The sequence below is a fragment of the Cygnus olor genome, chromosome 2, assembly GCF_009769625.2.
Source record: "Cygnus olor isolate bCygOlo1 chromosome 2, bCygOlo1.pri.v2, whole genome shotgun sequence".
NCBI classification, from domain to species: Eukaryota; Metazoa; Chordata; class Aves; order Anseriformes; family Anatidae; genus Cygnus; species Cygnus olor.
The window spans coordinates 4,172,106-4,190,258 of NC_049170.1; the positions used below are offsets into that span (position 1 = coordinate 4,172,106).

At 38.3% G+C, this 18,153-nt stretch overlaps 1 protein-coding gene across 10 annotated transcripts in view; it reads right to left on the reverse strand.

Moving 5' to 3' along the window:
- Positions 1-18,153, reverse strand: part of ADCYAP1R1 (ADCYAP receptor type I) — a 146,365-nt gene that overhangs the window by 106,604 nt on the left and 21,608 nt on the right. For all 10 annotated transcript variants that reach the window (XM_040549741.1, XM_040549740.1, XM_040549739.1 and 7 more), the window contains one exon: positions 4,539-4,717. In XM_040549741.1, coding sequence (XP_040405675.1) covers positions 4,539-4,589 — 51 coding nt within the window. In that variant the 5' untranslated portion in view covers positions 4,590-4,717. The remainder of the gene's footprint in view (positions 1-4,538; positions 4,718-18,153) is intronic.

An 18,153-nucleotide genomic window follows, 5' to 3' on the forward strand; every position in this document is an offset into this window, starting at 1 on the left:
AAGCTTGTTTTGAAACAACCCTACCCAATATTACAAATCCTGACTTTTTTTTTTTTTTTTTTTTTAAATAAATCACAGGCTTTTAAGAGGTCTTCATATTCTGCTGATTCCCCCCAGCACCATCTTCTTGTGATGAGAAGAAAAAACATAGCATCAGTAACACCTTGGCTGGCTGAGGTATTTCTCCTCTGGAGGACATTCCCAGCAGGTCCATTGTTGTACAGGAGCTGCTGTAGTATTGCATAAGTAACAGACAAGTCCCATGCAACTGTGCTTTGTGCTAGAGACTTGTAACCCTACAGAAAGCTTGACTTTTCATGATCTGTAAGATCATGAGATCTTACAAATCATAAGGCCAATAAACTGATCAAAAGCTGGCTCGTTAAATCCTACATGGAAAAACAGTTTCCTTCAAGGGCAGACACCAACACAGGCATACACGTTTCTGTCCCCAGTGAGAGGGGATCCTCTCATTTCAGCTATGGATGCTCAAGCAAACATAGCAGGGACAAAGAGAAAGTAGTGGAATGGTGTATCTGAATACACTGCTTCCCATATTAAGAAAAAATTTACAGAGACTGAAATGCAGATGATTCTGTTTGAATGTAGCTAGCCCCTGGAAATGACAGCTACAGATTAATAATGCTAGTTCTCTTCTCTGTGGACTATAAACCCTTAGAAGATGTTATCCTTCCAGTAAACAGGATCTGAGAAAAAAGACCTAGTTTCTCTCATCCTCTCTCAATGAACGGAGACTTGAAAACAATCACTTTGAGGTCTGGTTCTCTGATCTGTGAGATGCTGCCTACACATCTGTATTTATACATCTGACCCTCATACTGAGATTGCACTTCAGTGTTGGTATACAAGAGACATCACTTAACACCTTTCTTTTTCATCTCTGCCTTTATTATTATTATTTTTAAAGGAAGTCTGTGAACATATGTTTGCCAACTAATGAAACACTACAAGAAATATCTTTTCATTTCAAACATTCAAGCTTAGCAATATTAAAAATTCATCCACAAGAATTTCCAAGTATTAGTTGAAGAATGGTAGAATTATTACAGACAGACAGAACACCTGCATTGCAGTTACATTTAAAATTCAGTTCATATACTAAGCCAACTTTGTGAGTCATGAATTTCATTGTTTCTCAAGTACATTTGGAGCCAGACAAAGAAACCATGGTTTAGGATCCTATATTTTACTAATTTTATGATGACTTTTGTTAACATTTCCAATTAAAAATTAACACCCCCAAAGCAACAGCCTAGTGCTATCACAAATGAATGGGAAGAAAATAAAAAAAAAGGTGGGATGAAGAAAACTGATGTATAAATGAAAAGATAAGATGTTTGGACTAAACAGAAAATTATGAGAGTGAGTGAAAATAAGCAGTCCGGCTAACAAAAATAACAACAACAAATGGTTAAAATATCAATATAGACATTTAGTTTGAAAAACATTTCAAATAGAAAAAAAATAAATTTCAAGAATTGCTCTCAAATATTTTTATTTACAGGTCTAATCGGTATCTTTCTTCTAGATCCTGCCTCAAGTACCAGATGATTAACTGGAATATGAAATACGTTTGAGATAGACAAATACAAAATAACTTGTTAAACACATGAAAATTTAATCAATGTAGTCTCTGACAATTGGCTTAACATGCCCACATCTAAATTTTAATTAGCATATTATTTTCTTGTTTTCTGGTCTGAGCCTAGAATTGAAGGCGCCTAGAACTTTCCATTAATACATTTTGTCCTCTTTTTGCCCTTTTTTGACCTGCTTGTGATTGTAGACCATAGTCTGTGTGGTTTGGTTTCCTGTGAATAAAATAGGACTATCTGTTGATGAAACAAAATATGCACATCCAAGCAGGTGAACAGATTCAAGATTCAGGAGCTAATGCTAATGAGGGATGGAGATGTGCCTTGAAATTGGGAACTATACCACTGCTGAAAACAATAGCTCTCCTTCAAGGTAAACAGAGATTTCTTGAATGATACCAGATGTGTTTAGAGAAAAGCAAGGTAAAATAAGACTTTTTAAGAAACCTTTTGGAGGACAGGATGACATTCAAATTTACTCTAACTTTTTAAAATGTCACATCCACTCAAACAGTAAAAAATCTGGAAATCTGTATGACAGAATAGTATCAATTTGAGGACATCAGCACAGCTTATAAGGGATGATTCAAAGAGAAAGTGAGTCCCAACAGAGGGAAAATATGTTACCACAAGCATTATAAAAATTCTCAGCAAGGGAAGAACCATAAATAACATTCAGCATTCCTGAGTTCTAGTCTGTGAAAATGAATGTTAGGGAGGTAATAAAGAATGAATAGTATACACAAATTGTGGTATAATCTCTGTCATGGGCATAAGTCTCTTCACTGACGAAAGAAATGTGTGTGCATATTCACAGGTTCATGCATGTAAAATCACTAATTTTACTACCTGGATTCCTGCAGGAGATTATGATTAAAACTTGCACTCATAAACAAGCTCATAAACATTGCAGAAACCACACAGACAAAAGCATATTTGTTCTTATTAACTCTGGTTTGCTTCATAGTATTTCATTAGAGAGCTGTTCTTTCAAAAAGCGGAAGCAGATCACTGATTATCCAGCTCAGCGATCACAGTTATGTCCTGAAATGCTAAGAATTGGAAACTTTCTGTCCTTTTACACTTGCCAGGAAGGTCGTCCATCTAAAAGCTCAAGAGATATATTCAGTCACAGTTATTTTCCTTAATTAAAAATTGTTCACTTCTAAATAAGTAGATACCTTTTGGCTGTCTCAAGCTGAACACCAAAAAACATTGAAGTTGACCTAGGCTTAACTGTAAGATGGGAGCTCCTAAGAGACTGAGACATGTCAGTTGTCTTTCTGGGTCTCAAACTAGAAACCTCAAGGTGAGGTTATGTAATCTAATCTATGCACAAAACCACAGCACCTGAATTTGAGCTAACCTCTATTTATAATGGAGACATACATGCACCTCTGGAAGACAGGAATGAAATGCTAAAATAATCATTTGAAATAGGCTAACTGATGGTTTTTTCCCTCCCCATTACCTTATAGGAAGTCTAGTGTAACTATTTCAGAGATAAAACATAAAAATTAAACATACCCACTTTGTTTGTAAGTAATACTTTCTACCTGAATAGGAATAGTCAGAAGCATCATGCACCAGAAAAAAAAACTCAAAAATCTGATATTTGTATGATGAGGGGCTAAATTATTTGCATGAGCGTTCCCATTCTAAAGAATTTAGTCGAATAAAGCTATATTTCAGATATGCAGTTAATTACACTAGTTTCTAAATAAGACCTAAGAGGAAAGAATGCACCTTTATGTGTACCAAAAAAAAGGAGAGTACTGTATGCTGACCATTATGCATTGAAAAAGACAAGTTACAGTCAATACAAATAAGCAAGAAACTGTAAAAACTGTTAAAATATATAGTTTACAGTGACAGTTCTAGTCAAATCAAAACCATATTAACTATTCTTCCTTAAAAATAAAACCAAACTATATTTCAGGAATGTTTTAAAATGTCTGTCTATTAGAGAATATTAAGCAATTGTAAAGTATTTTTATGGAAGTTATAGAAAACTATTAATGTGAAAGACAGAGAATTTAAATACCAGTGCTATTTTTCTGCTATCCCTTTGTGCAGTGCTTCCTGAGACATGATGAAAGGCACAGTTATGATCAATGATCTAGCTAAGAGCTGAGCTGAAATGCAAGATGAATTTATTATAGAGGTTGTATAGTGTTGCTTACAGTTTCAAAGTGAAAAAAAAAAAATCTTTATTCAATGTTCTTACAGCTTTTATGTGAGACTAGATAGAGCCACAATGCAAATGGGGACAACAAGCAAGAATAGACTTACATGACAAATCCCCAAAAATGTGTTAAGACTGAGTGATTCACGGGATAGTACATTATTTGGTAAGTGAGGGTTTATGATGCTAATAAGTACTATTCATAAAAAGCCCAAGTTTTTTATAAAAGTGACTAAAGAGTTTGAATGCCTATATCTTTAATGGCCTACCTGTATGGTTTCTGAAAAATGACCCTCTGAAAATGGAGGCAACCAAAAGCACTGGATGAAATATCTTGAGGCTTAGGCTTCATAGGACTGATGGAAACCTCTAATTTTGTAGCTTTTGTCTGGAAAAATTAATCTTAAGCGGATTGGAAACAGGCGTCCCACTATTTATTTATGTTGTTTTATTATTACTTTAATTTTATTGTTATTTTTAGTCTCAGACACTAGCAGTGAACAAATCCCTTCAAGAAATTTACTTGCCCTTGTGCAGGATGAACAGTGGTCACAGTTCTATTGCAACTAGAAAGGAAGTTAGAAAACGCTTAACATAACTTATGGGGCCACACAGAAAAGGACAGAATCAATGTTAACAGCAGAGCCTTGATGCTTAGCAAGCGCTAGACTTGGGAACATATATTTAAATAGTACATTAAATAGGCACATTGTATTTACAAGGACATTTATCCTTACCATGGGAAGCAATATGAGAGCGAAGAAGCAGGTCTTCCAGTTGATGGCCATTTTGTCTCTTGATTTTGATCTTTAGTCAAGGTTTGCTTTTTTTTTTTTTTTTAACACTGCTACTGGGGCTGAAGCACACACTCTCTGCAGATCTTATTGTCAATGTCTTCACGTCAAGGCTCAAATTTCTGCAGTGAAAGAAGAAAATGATTATAAATATGTAAAACATGGTGGAGAACGAGAAAGAAATAGACAGAAAACAGCACAACAATTGAACTGTGAGTTGCATATACTGGAGGTCAATCATACTTATGGATTGCAGCTATTATAGACCTTCTTGGACAATAAATATAAGGCCAAAGGACATGGCTGTAAGATCAGTCACTTGCATCATAGAAAGTACTGAAACAGACTCCGTAACAACAAAGGCCTCAGTTGTACCTAAAGAAGAGGCAGAATGGAGCATTTTGAACGAGCCAAAGGGCCTGTCTGCCTCATTTCTGAAGTCATGATTTGACCTTCCTGATTTCAGTAATGGCTCAAAATCATGACTGTATGAGGATTTTTTAAGAGACTGTATGACTTGAAGATTTATTCCTAGAGATTTCTTGTCCAGACAACAAAATCCATGACCAGATTTGTTAATAAACTGATAGCTTTCCAAGCACACACCAATGGAGATGGAAATATATTAATTGTACTCTCAGACAGGCTAAGGTTTTATCCACAGCAGGATTGATTTACATGGGTGACAATGCCATACATATCTGTGACTTCCACTGCTTTATCTCTGCCAAGGAGCTAAACATGTGGTCAGGACACCATCAGAATTGTATCCCTTGCATTAAATACATCCTAGTACCTTGTGTCATAACCCATTGTTTAAAAATTCCCATGCAGTCCAATTCATGATGATTCTCAAAATAGTTACATAATATTAACAAGAACCTCTCTGTTTGAATCTCTGGCTGGATCCAAACCTCATTACCTTTTAAAACACCGTTCTGCCTCAGATATTCATGTCTTAGTGATAGAGGTCTGAGCTCGATGTCCTACCTACAGACCAGTTTTTAGCACTGAGGTATTCATTAAAATTTATTTGTCCATCACCTGAGATGGATCCCCTTCTATTTATCTCTACCCTCTAGACCAAATTCCTCCAAGATGAACTCAGCTAGTGGTCTTTGCCTGTGTCTATAGTAATTTATACATAATCTTTTTGCTTAGGAAGGTATGAGAGTTTAGCCCTCTCAAAGCCAGAGAAATTTCTTTCATCCATTTTGTTTACAGATTGTACCAGGTCTGTCTGGGATGGAGTTAACTTTCCCTGCAGCAGCCCATACAGTGCTGTGCTCTGTACTTGTAGCTAGAACAGCACTGGTATCACACTAGTGATGTGTCTACTGCTGAGGAATACTGGCACCTCACCAGGACTCCCTCTAACCACCCCAGAGCCAGCAAGCTGGGGATGGGCAAGAGGTGGGGAGGGAACATCACCAGGACAGCTGGCTTAAACCAACCAAAGGGATATTCCACACCATATGAGGTCACATTCAGCAATAAAAGGTGGAAAAAGGAAGAAGAGGGGAGGGGTGGCCTCTCGTTGCGAAAACATCTGTCCTTCCAAACAACGGCTACGTGCATTGAGGCCCTGCTTCAAGAACGTGGTCAAGCATTGCTCGTTGGTGGGAAGTAGAGAGTAATTTCTTTCCTCTGTGCTTCCACATGGCCTTTACTTGTTTTTTTTTTTTTTTTTTTTTTTTTTAACTTCCCCCTTTTCCTTTTCCCTTTAAAAGTTAAAAAGTTTAAAAGTTAAATTATTTAATTAATAATTATCAAAGGAAAATTATTATTTTCCCTTTAATTAAATTATCCTTATCTCAACCCGCGAGTTGTTTTTTTTTTTTTTCCTTTTCTTCTTCCCCTCCTCTTCTGAGGAGGGGGAGTGAGAGAACGGTTGTGATAGAGTTCAGCTGCCTAGCAAGGTAAAACCACCACACATACATAAATGATGACTTTGAATGCAGAGGTGCTTTTTAAAATCTTACTGTGTGATGCAGGTTTTCTGTATGCCACCTATTACCTATGTGGGCATAAACGCAACTGACATACATTGTCCAAACTAGAGAAATGTTTACACATGTAAATGAATTCTTGAGAAAAGGAGAAAAAAAGTCATAAATAATAAAAATGCAGGGATAGAAAACATGCAAACAGTTATAGAAAGAAAGAATAAGACAAGGGCATATTGGAAAAAAAAAAACGTTTAAAAATCAGAATGTGGCAAAGGAGAAAAGGCTGAAAAGAAATCATACTGAAGACAACAAGTAAATAAAGGAATGGTAAGTGCAAATGTGAAAGAACCTTTACAATCACTGGACACTCAATTTTTATATTTACTGCTACGTACTGCAAAGACATCAGCATTTACAAATTAGAGAGTCTTTCAATTAAAAAAGAAAAAAAAAAAAAAGGAAAAGAAAAATAAAATTAAGCTCTCAATAGATTTTTGTCTTCTGTATCCAGACCCTGACTAAACGGAGAACAATGATTCATAAAATTCTCTGAACTGACCTGCCTTCTTCCATCCCCACTCGATCAGTCATTCTTGCTCTGCTCTGGTACTGAATTTAATTACTTAACTGTATTTCTGATGGTTTATCAAATAATGAGGGACTGATAAGATCTCAACTGAGGAGGAGCAAAAACATCCATGGTGACATTCAGCAGCAAAAAGATGGAAAAAGAAGGTCACTCCATTAAGAGAAGCAACAGACAACCATGCAGACACATCAGCAGACATTGGATTGGAAATTATTCCTCGATAATTTGCACTCCTGTGCGCAGGCAGGCCTGGCCAGAAAGGCCACAAAGTGGTGTGGAGATTTAATTTTGTCTTTGGATTGTGCCACTGTAATGCATCAAAAACAAGATTTAAGTGTAACAGAAGGGTGGGAGGTGGCTGACTAAATGTATGGACAGATAACCTGTGGTAAAGTGGTAACCTCCAGAACACATCTTTCCAATATTTGAAGGTAGGGTTTTACTTTAATCTGGCATTCACTAGGTTTGAAGAGTGGACAGTGGAGGTTTTGTGTTTTATGCTAGTTTCAAAGAAACTTCTAAAGATATGAGAACATCTGCTAACCATTTTACTGCCTTTCTTTGACATTTTGCGGAGCAAGTAAAAGAATCAGCTTCATTTTTGCCTTCAAGGTAGTCATGGAAACCTGCATCAAAAAATGGACTGAGGTCTTCATATCATCCACAGAGGCTCAAATGTTTTTTAGGTAATACCAGCTACCAGGCCCATGAATCTGTGCCTTTGAACCTGCAGAGAAATCTGTATATACAGTTTAGCAGTTCCTAGAGTGTATGACACACAGGTGCAGAGTCCACTTATTACCAATAAAAGGCTAATTATAGAATCATAGAATCATAGAATATCCTGAGTTGGAAGGGACCCATAAGGATCATCAAGTCCAACTCCTGGCACTGCACAGGTCTACCCAAAATTTTAGACCATGTGACTAAGTGCACAGTCCAATCTCTTCTTAAATTCAGACAGGCTTGGTGCAGTGACTACTTCATTGGGGAGCCTGTTCCAGTGTGCAACCACCCTCTTGGTGAAGAACCTCTTCCTGATGTCCAGCCTAAACCTCCCCTGCCTCAGTTTAACACCATTCCCGCGGGTCCTATCACTGGTGATTATGGAGAATATGGAGATTACGGAGAATAGGTCAGTGCCTGCCCCTCCACTCCCCCTCGCGAGGAAGTTGTAGACTGAACTGAGTTGTAGACTGAGATTATCTCACAATTAGGTGCAGTCGGCTATATTTTACAAGAAAAATGAACTTTTGAAAAGTAGAGACAATGTCTATAAAACATTTCCAATTCTATTCAGTACTGGGAGAAGAAACAAAAATATTAATACAAGACTTGGAAGGAAAGCTTGAATTATCATATAGATTTCTGATGTCACTTCTAGTCACATGCTGTAATTTTATTACTAAGTTGGAGGTGCTGGTGCTTCATGCAGTTGTTTTATCTGCATCTGCTACCGTAATTAAAATCAGTGAAGCCAGAATAGCCAACAGCACAGAGGTTACACCCTCCAAGGAAAAAAAAAAAAAAAATCCTTGAAGGTCTTCAGGGAGTAATTTCAAGCACAGCTGAAACACAGGAAGACAAATGACTTGTTTAGGTCAACTGATGACTTAAGAAAGTCACACATTATCTATAAAAGGAGATTCATCTGTCCACTGCAGACATTTTCAGTGCCACAGAAGATTCTTTGTGTTACTTAGTGGAGAATCATAGGTCCTTCAAGGGCAGGTTGGAAGAGCTCTGGTAACATGCTCAGCTGCAAGCGCCCATTTCTTTCTCCTATCTAAAAAAGAACTCTGGTGCACCTAGGTCATATGTGAATTATATATTACAGAAGTCTAAGGCCTGCTGAGGTGGATCACACTGTGAGAAACCCATAAATGCAGAGTGTACAATATGATGTCAGTGACCAATAAGAATAGATAGTGAGACCCTTCCAAGCAGGACATGTCTGCTCCCAGGTAGGCATAAAAGAATTGATACATAAAACAAATCTCATCATATCGAATAATGGATGGAATTGTTATACAGTAACTCAGAGTTGTACCCATATAGGATGAACAAAAGAGGATTTTAGAGACTGCATAAGGCAGTTATGTGATGTTACTGAGAACGCACTCAAAAGAAAGGAAAATGTGATGTGCTAGGCTCTTGGTTGCGGTCCTCTGAATGTGTGCCAGTGGTTTGAAAGAAAAGCAATAAATTTCAAAGCTGACCAACATAAGCTTAGACCAGAGGTGATCAATTGTGAGTTCATTACTTAATTAATCTTAATTTAGAGTCTGGTCAGGGCTGTTCACCACATCCTTCCCATGCAGCATATCAGACCTACTGCTAGGTGCAGAGATCTGAAAGCTTCTGAAAATGTGCAAGATCAATCACACTTCTGCAGACTGAAAACTATATGTTGCATCAAAGTCACCCATTCCTTGCACAGTAATCTCAGTGCTTCTTGTTGGCATGAAGAGAATTCTCTTATGCGGAATACATATGGATGGAGAATGAAAGAGTGCAAAAGAAAGACGCAGCCAAGGAGAATACTCCAGCTGTTACCAGTCAGTTTGTCTCACATAACACTCCCTCAGCATTTCCAAGTTCTCCCCAGGGAAGAGGGACTCCAAGGCTGTTTTTTGGCACAAATTTTGCTAGATGGACATCTTTGTCTTAGAAATGAACAGGTAGTTATGTAATTGACACTCTATTTATCTTCTTTAGGCTCTCAATTTAAGGCGTAGAATTCAGAGCATTTTACTATTTCCCTCCTAAAACATCATGAATGTAGCATGCCAGTTTCATATTTTATATTAAAGGACATGGCGAACCTCTCTCATGTCAATTGAGATTCTTGCTAGCAAGAAATAAGTACAGTTGGGGAAGCAACCCTTCAGTGACCTAGGACTTGTCACCTAATTTTAGGAGCACAGAAGACACTTACTCATATATGAGCTCATTGTTAAGTCTCTTTTTATATAGTCAAGTATATAAAGAGAGAAGTAGACATAGGAAGAAAGCAATTTGTCTGACCTATTTTAGCTGTCTACTTTAAACATTCAACTTCTCTCCCTTGAGTGTAAAGGAATTCATAACAGCTAGGTCATATGTTGACATCTACATTGTGGATATGTAAATTTGGCCAGCCATTTCCAGATATACAGGAATGTCTTGACAGCACTAGGCAGAAATGCCACACTTTTGTCTGAAAAAACTGGTAAACAGCAACTTGGACTTTGCAACACGATTGTCCATGAGGAAAGATGATTCTGTGATTCTGATTCTGTGATTCTGTGAAAGATCCAATCAATGTTATAATATGTGGACTGATGTGTGGGTCATGTGCTCCAAAATGTACATTGGTTGTACAATCAGGTAGTCTCTTCTAACATCCATTGTTTTCACTATTTAGGAGAATTGTTGTTTTTGCCTTCAGAGAACAAAATTAAAGCAAACAGCTGATACAATGCTGACGGTCATTTTTCATGAAAATAGTTGTAATCATAGAATCACAGAATCATTAAGGTTGGAAAAGACCTCCAAGATCATCTGGTCCAACCATCCCCCTACCACCCAATGTCACCCACTAAACCATGTCTCACCTTTTCTTGAACACCCCCAGGGATGGTGACGCCACCACCTCCCTGGGCAACCTGTTCCAGTGCCTGACTGCTCTTTCTGAGAAGAAACGTCTTCTCATTTCCAACCCAAGCCTTCCCTGGCACAACTTGACGCCATTTCCTCTCGACCTATCACTAGTCATCTACGAGAAGAGGCCAACCTCCAGCTCCCCACACCTTCTTTTCAGGTAGTTGTAGAGAGCAATAAAATCTCCCCTGAGCCTCCTCTTCTCCAGACTAAACAACCCCAGTTCCCTCAGCCACTCCTCACAGGACTTGTGTTCCAGGCCCTTCACCAGCTTCGTAGCCCTTCTCTGGATATGTTCCAGGGCCTTGATGTTCTTCTTGTAGTGACAGACCCAAAGCTGAACACAGTACTTGAGGTGTGGCCTCACCAGAGCAGAGTACAGGGGGACGATCACCTCCCTGGTCTTGCTGGCTACACTATTCCTGCTGCCAGCCAGGATGCCGTTGGCCTTCTTGGCCACCTGGGCACCCTGCCGGCTCATGTTCAGGTGAGCATTAATCAGAACCCCCAGCTCCTTTTCTTCTGCACAGCTTTCCAGCCACTCTCCCCCAAGCCTGTAGCTCTGCATGGGATTGTTGTGACCAAAGTGCAGGACCCGGCACTTAGCCATGTTGAAACTCATCCCATTGGCCTCTGCTCATTGACCCATCCTGTCCAGGTCCCTCTGCAGGGCCCTCCTACCCTCCAGCAGATCAACACTTGCCCCCAGCTTGGTGTCATCTGCAGACTTACTGAGGTTGCACTCAATTCCCTCATCCAAATCATAAAGATTTTAAAAGATATAAAAATCAATATATTAAACTTGCTGCCTAGCTTAGGCATTGCAGTATTAAAGAATACCCAAATCTGTTAGTAATACACAGTAAAACTACTCTCTCTGTCTGGAGGAATGTTCTTTGATTTTTTTTCTCTATTATTTTATTTGCTTACTGTATAACATGGAGGAAAACCTATGAATTTTACTAGAACTCCATTTTTAAACTGAAGATAAAGGTGTAATTACAAAAATAGAAGACAGTATATTGCAGATGCTATGAATCCTAAACACAGTCCCCGTGGTTGAAAATTTCTTCATGAAGTAAGATTATCAATTTTTTAGACTTCCATGAGGCCTTGTGTATGAAAGAAATCAGAACAATGTGTTTTTGTAAAAAAGAATAATTGATAACAGGGATTCATGGAATTGGGGGTTGGTAAGGACCTCTGAAGACTGTCTAGTCCAACCACACCTCTCAAAGCAGGGTCAGCTAGAGCAGGTAACTTAGGTTATTCAAAACCCATGTCCAAACAGGTTCTGAAAATCTCCAAGGACTGAGACTTCACAACTTCCCTGGACAGTCTGTTCCAGTATTTGACCACTGTAACTATAAGAGTATTATTATGTTAAGTTGAATTTCCAATATTTCAATTTGTGCTTGTTGCCTCTTGTCTTTTTGATTGCTGGAAAGAGGAGTTTAGCTCCATCTTTTTTACGTGCTTCTGTCAGATATTTCTACACACTTATAAGAGCCCCCCTGAGCCATCTCTTCTCTGGGCTAAACAGCCCCAGCTCTCTCATACTCCCCTTGATTCCTTAATCATCTTTGTGACTCTTTGCTGGACTCACTCCGTCGTGTTCATGTCTGTCTCGTACTGGGCAGGTGAGCACTGGACACAGCACTCCAGCTACATCTCACCAGGCTGCATACAGAACATCACCTGCCTTGTAGTGCTCCAATATTTTTCCTCATACCCAAGATGCTGCTGGCCTTCTTAGCCACAAAGACATATTGGTGGATCAGGATCAACTTGGTGTTTACCAAGAGTCCCAGGTCCTTTTCTGCAAAACTACTATCCAACCAACTGGTCCCCAGCCTATCCTGGTACACTGGGTTTTTCCTCCCCAGGTGCCGGACTTTTCATTTGTCTTTGTTGAGCTTGAAGTTCTTCTCTGCCTATTTCTTCAGCCTGTCTCCTTCCCTCTGAATGACAGCAGAACCAACCATTTGATATCATAATCATTCCTTCAAAATTTGTATCATCTCCAAACTTGATGAGAGTGCACTGTGCCTAGGTCATTAATGAAAACATTAAACAGCATTGACCCCATTTACATCTTAGACACTTACAGTTTAGGTCAGTCTACCTAGGCTCTCTTTACAGTCCATCGAGAAGAGGTAAGTATCCTCAAGGAACAATTTCTATATCTTAATGCTAGATATTTAATTTTGGACAAAGCAAGATTCTGCTTTGAAACAGTATATGTGTAAATCTATATGTATTTTTTTCTGTCTATGCTAGGGCGAACAGAGAAAATTCCATCTCTGAAGTTTAAGACGTCAAAATACTAATGGTAAGCAAAACTGAGGACTGATTTCCATCTATGTCATGACATTTTCTTACTTTCAGTACTATATTTATTCCTTCTATTAACATAGCCTAATAGCTTCTGTGCATGTTTTACTTCAGCTGCACCCAATTATAAATTTGGTAGAGGTTTCTTTTTTTTTTTTTTCCTTTCCTCTCAGTGGTTTCAATTAAATTGAAATTCCCTGAAGATGTAAGACTAATATAATTGGTTCTTCCAAAGTACAGTCCTTATCATTTCTATATACCCTTGTCATTAACAGAATCATAGAATAGATTTTACACAAATCTAGCAGCAAGGAGTAGACTATACTTGCCAAAGCCCTGTCAGCTCTTGTATTTCCTAGTTGTCTAACTTTACAGAATTTTCCTAACATTAACAAAAACTCTCAAAATTACTCTAGAACAGGTTTATGTTAAGTATTACTCATTCAATTCAAGAAAGATATCCCAATTTACACCTTCTGAAGATCTGAAACAATTCTTGATCATCTGCAAATTTTGCTAGCTTTATTCACTTTCAAACCTTACATCAGATTTGTTTATCACAGATCCCTCTGGCACTATTTATTAATTCTGTGAAATGATCTTTCTTTCTTTATTCCTTAAACAAACTCTAGTTAAAATGCTTGGCTTTATAAGTGATTCTTCATGATATGACAATTCTTCTTCTCCATATTATGATGCTTGAACCATATGAATGAACAGTAAAATATTGAAGGTTACTGACATTTAGAGGATTGTTCTGGATGTCTGGGTATTTTGACATTATAATGACTTTGAAAGTCTCTGTTGGAACTATTGCATCAGGGTTTGATATGGACATGAGTGGATCATGTGTCTATAGGTCAAGTTTTTCTACCTTATTTTGCAACTGTAGCAGCTACAGAGTTATGAAAGCACAGACTATTGAATGCAGTTGATAACTCACTGTGTACAGGACAGCTGTTCTTGGAAGATTTCCCATTTAACATCACCTGTAAAACTCATCCAGCAATTCTTGTCTTGATTCGGATTATTTTCCCTGTTCTGTTATCTGTTGGTTTTATTGTGCACTTACTTTGTCGACTTCCTCAAAGAATTAGGAAAACAACATTATTTCTTTAACTAAAGACTACAGATAATCGGTTGTGATTAAATATTTTTAAACTACCATGTATTTAATAAGCATTAGTCAAAGTGAAAATATGGCACAAGAAACTTTCTCTTCATCTTCACAGGCAGGTTGATTACCTGTATGAAGCATCTGCGATGCATGCAGCACTTCAGAGCTAATATGAATCTAATAGGAGATTATAAAGATAACTACATGCTGCTCCATTCCAGCAGAGCTTTAAGATCAGTTTGGAAAGGTCCTTTAAAAGGATTACACCACAACCAGTCAAATGTGTTCTCCAGCTGGCATAACAAAGTTTTGCAACAGCTACTTGAATAATTTGATTTCCTTGAGTGGTTATCTGCATCTCCTTCCCTGACCATAGGTGTACCTACTGCTTTCTTCAGTATCACATAGGAGCTCTTAGGGACTCTGTTACCTCAGTCAACACTGCCATTGGTAACTGATTTGAACCCAACTAGCTAGACAGATGTCTGCTCATAAACACCACTTGATTTATTTTGTTCCTTTTGTCTTTCGAGTTTCTTTCTCTGTGTCTGACAACTACTTATATACCCTCACCCAAAACTGAGTGTGTCTTAATGAAATTGGTCAAGAGACTAGGCAAAACACAGATAAGGATGAAGCAGGATCCAAGTCCTACCAAGACTGCTGTGAACAGCTTGAGGACCTTCATATTTCTCATGGGAAATAAGACAAAATTTTAAAAACATTGATGAGAATTTGTGAATTTCCCATCCACTCCTACCTGGCAGTCTATGAAATGAAGACAGAAGCTACGCATGTAAACACATTTCTGGAAACAGAACCACTGCGTTTCTCCCTCGCTGTAATGCAATTTGCTCATCATCATGTGTGACCACACAGTACTTCCTTAAGGGATAAGAAGAAAAGTTGTGGATTCCCCATCCCTGGAAGTGCTCAAGGCCAGGTTAGCTGGAGCCCTAGGCAGCCTGATCTAGTGAAAGGTGTCTCTGCCCATGGCAGGGGGTTTTTGACTAAATTATCTTTAAGGTTCCATCCAACCCAACCAATTCCATGATTCTATAATTCTACGGGACTCCTTCTGTGTGTAAATTCATCCACTTCTGTTGATGAGGATGGCTTACTGCTGGTTAACCACAGGGGAGACTGTCATATTATTGCTTGATATAACAGAAAAGCTGTGAACAGGTGATGCATGTGATCTTGTGATGCATGCAATCATACAGAACCAGTGACTTCTTTGTGCTCCCTGATGGTTGCAGCATCAAAATCCTGAAAGAAGGGTGAAGGAAACAGCTCTTGTTGTTTCTTACTTTTTTTTTTTGTAACTATAATCTTATCTAATTTACCCAGTTGTCAATGAATCTGTAATATACCTACGTCCTTAACACTTAAAATAGATAAGGAAGAGGCTAGAGGAAAGAGTGTGAGCAGAAAAGTGTAGCTCTGGATCAGAACCTTTTATTCCTATTGGGTTTGAAGATCATCCCAAGTGCAGTATTCATACATTATCTGCAAAACAACTCCTGAACTGGAACTAGTATATTTGCTTGAATGCAAAGCCACCCTTAGCACCCTTAGTTAGCTCTTCTGATGAGCTGAAGTGATTATCTTGAGCACAGAGCTGTCATTATGAACCTATATTTCCTTTCCAGACCCAAGCTAGTCTCTGTGTAAGTGATGTGTGTTCTCATCTGAGGTATCTTTAATAAGGCACTTCACCAAGTAGCACAGGCAGGCTCCAGAGGAGGGGTCCTACAGTTAGCGATGGACCTATAGACAAGACCCAGTCACTGAACTCCAGCAGCTGCACACCCAACTTACGCTGTCTCTGGGAAACAAGTCTGAAAGCAGAACCAAAGTAATAAAATAAGCAATGAAAGGGAGTTACCTGTTGCTTCAGAAGGTAGTAAATAAAATAAGTAATAGCCTGATGCCAGAGAAGAAAATGCATGACCTTGGTGTGTAGAAAACTGTCTGATAGAACTTAGACAGGCACTGACAGAGGGATTTTTGGAAGTGTGAAAAATCACCAAGGTGTTCAGGAAGGACGACCAAACAATCTTTTTTTTGACTTAAATCTACAAGTCCTCATTGCTATTTTCCCACAAACACAGCAGAGCCATTCTGAGTATAACAGCTTGTACTTCATTGAGCACTTTGACTTGGCAATCTATGGTGATGTCCCAGATGAATATCCATTGGCCTCCTCCACAGATACGAACAACAATATAGAAAGCTTTTTTTTTTTAATGGGCCAAAGTTCAACCTATTGTGATGAAAAAAGAATAGATATAACATGTTTCCCGATTCCTTGCTGTGTAGAGAAAATGAATCCTCTACTTTCTTGATTCCTCAAGTACATATTGTTCAGTTATCAAGGAAATGTATCCCAGAACAAGTCTGGGAATGCAACTCTGTCTTAATAGAGATGAAAAACATTTGTTTGTTTGTTTCAAAGAAGAGTTTCATTCCTACACTGAGAGATAAAGATAAGTCACTATATAAGCACTGACAAGTTACATAATTCCTTTGATTTCCACCCACATTTCTTATTGGCTTCCTTTTCTACTTTGCCTCAAATAGCCTAAGATTTCCCCAGCTTTATCTCATCTTGTGGTTAATGGACTCATTATGTTTAGACAGTATTAAGACCTTCCACAGCATGTGGCCTTGCAACACCAGGAATGGAATTTGTGTCACATAAATCTAGCTGTCTAAAACTGAAATGTCTACATCGATGCTGGTTTCTCTTGGCTACCTTTATAGTGGACAAAAGATGAAAAATTCACCTCATCAGCACATGGGTTAGCCTTGCTCTGGAACAAGATGTATTCATCTTGGTAAGCAGAGAGCTAATAAAGCAGAAAGCCAGTTTGATTAGCTTAGAAGAATCTGTTGAATAGGGACAGCCCTGAGCATAGTAGAAGTATAAACAAAGGAGAAAGAAAAGCAATTGAAATTAAAATCAGTGCTGGGACAGAAAATTGTAAAGCTGGGAATTAGAAGAAAACTTCAGACTATCAACAGAGAGAAACTCTGAAACTGCCTTCCAGAAGAAGGAGGATTGTCAAAAACGATTCCAATTCTAATAGGTCTCTAATCTGAATATTTTTTAAACCAGTTTCTGACATGTGGATTACTGCAGTACTAATACACATAGGTTCCCAATCACTTGACCTCTGACTCAGAACTGGCTCCCATCCAGCCACCTTAAAGCATGGAGTGAACTTGTGTCTTAGGAGAAAACTGCAATGCGTTCTTAGTCTTTCCTTTTCCCATTAATATAAAGGCAATGAAGGCTGCCGAGTTTTTTTTGGTAGTGGATGATGAAGGTGATCATGGGATAAACAGATGAACAGGCAGGAGGCATTCAGGCCTCAGCAGAAAAGCTCCTACTCATACAGAGGGCAGTCCTAATCTCCTTCCTTCAGTCTGACAAAACAAGAAATGAAACTGAGTTAAGAGAAAATGTTACAGATTTCTTTATTTTTTTTCCTTAACTTCAGCAGGTTATAAAGGACTTTGCACTCTGTCTCACAAAGCAAGAGCACATAAAATGACACAATGATGAGAATGTTGCAGGCAATCCCAGACCTTTCAGTAAAGTACATTTAAGCTATTTTCTTCTCTGGCTTATTTGTTTGGGAAAAGAAGAACAGAAGAAGGAGAAGAAGAAAACAGACATAAAAGGCACTGCAAATGCTTCTGTTAAAAAAAAAAAAAAAAAAGAAAAGAAAACTAATAACGGGTAGTATTGAAAAATTATTCCATGCTGTAAAACTGATTTTCCAAGCCATCCTTTACAACACTTACAATGTCTTAGCTCAGGTCCCATTTCAGAGCGTCCAGTGCCTTAAAAAGTTGCAAATAACTATGTCTTACAGCAGTATAGATTCTTACGAGGACTACATTTAATAGCTAAAATCT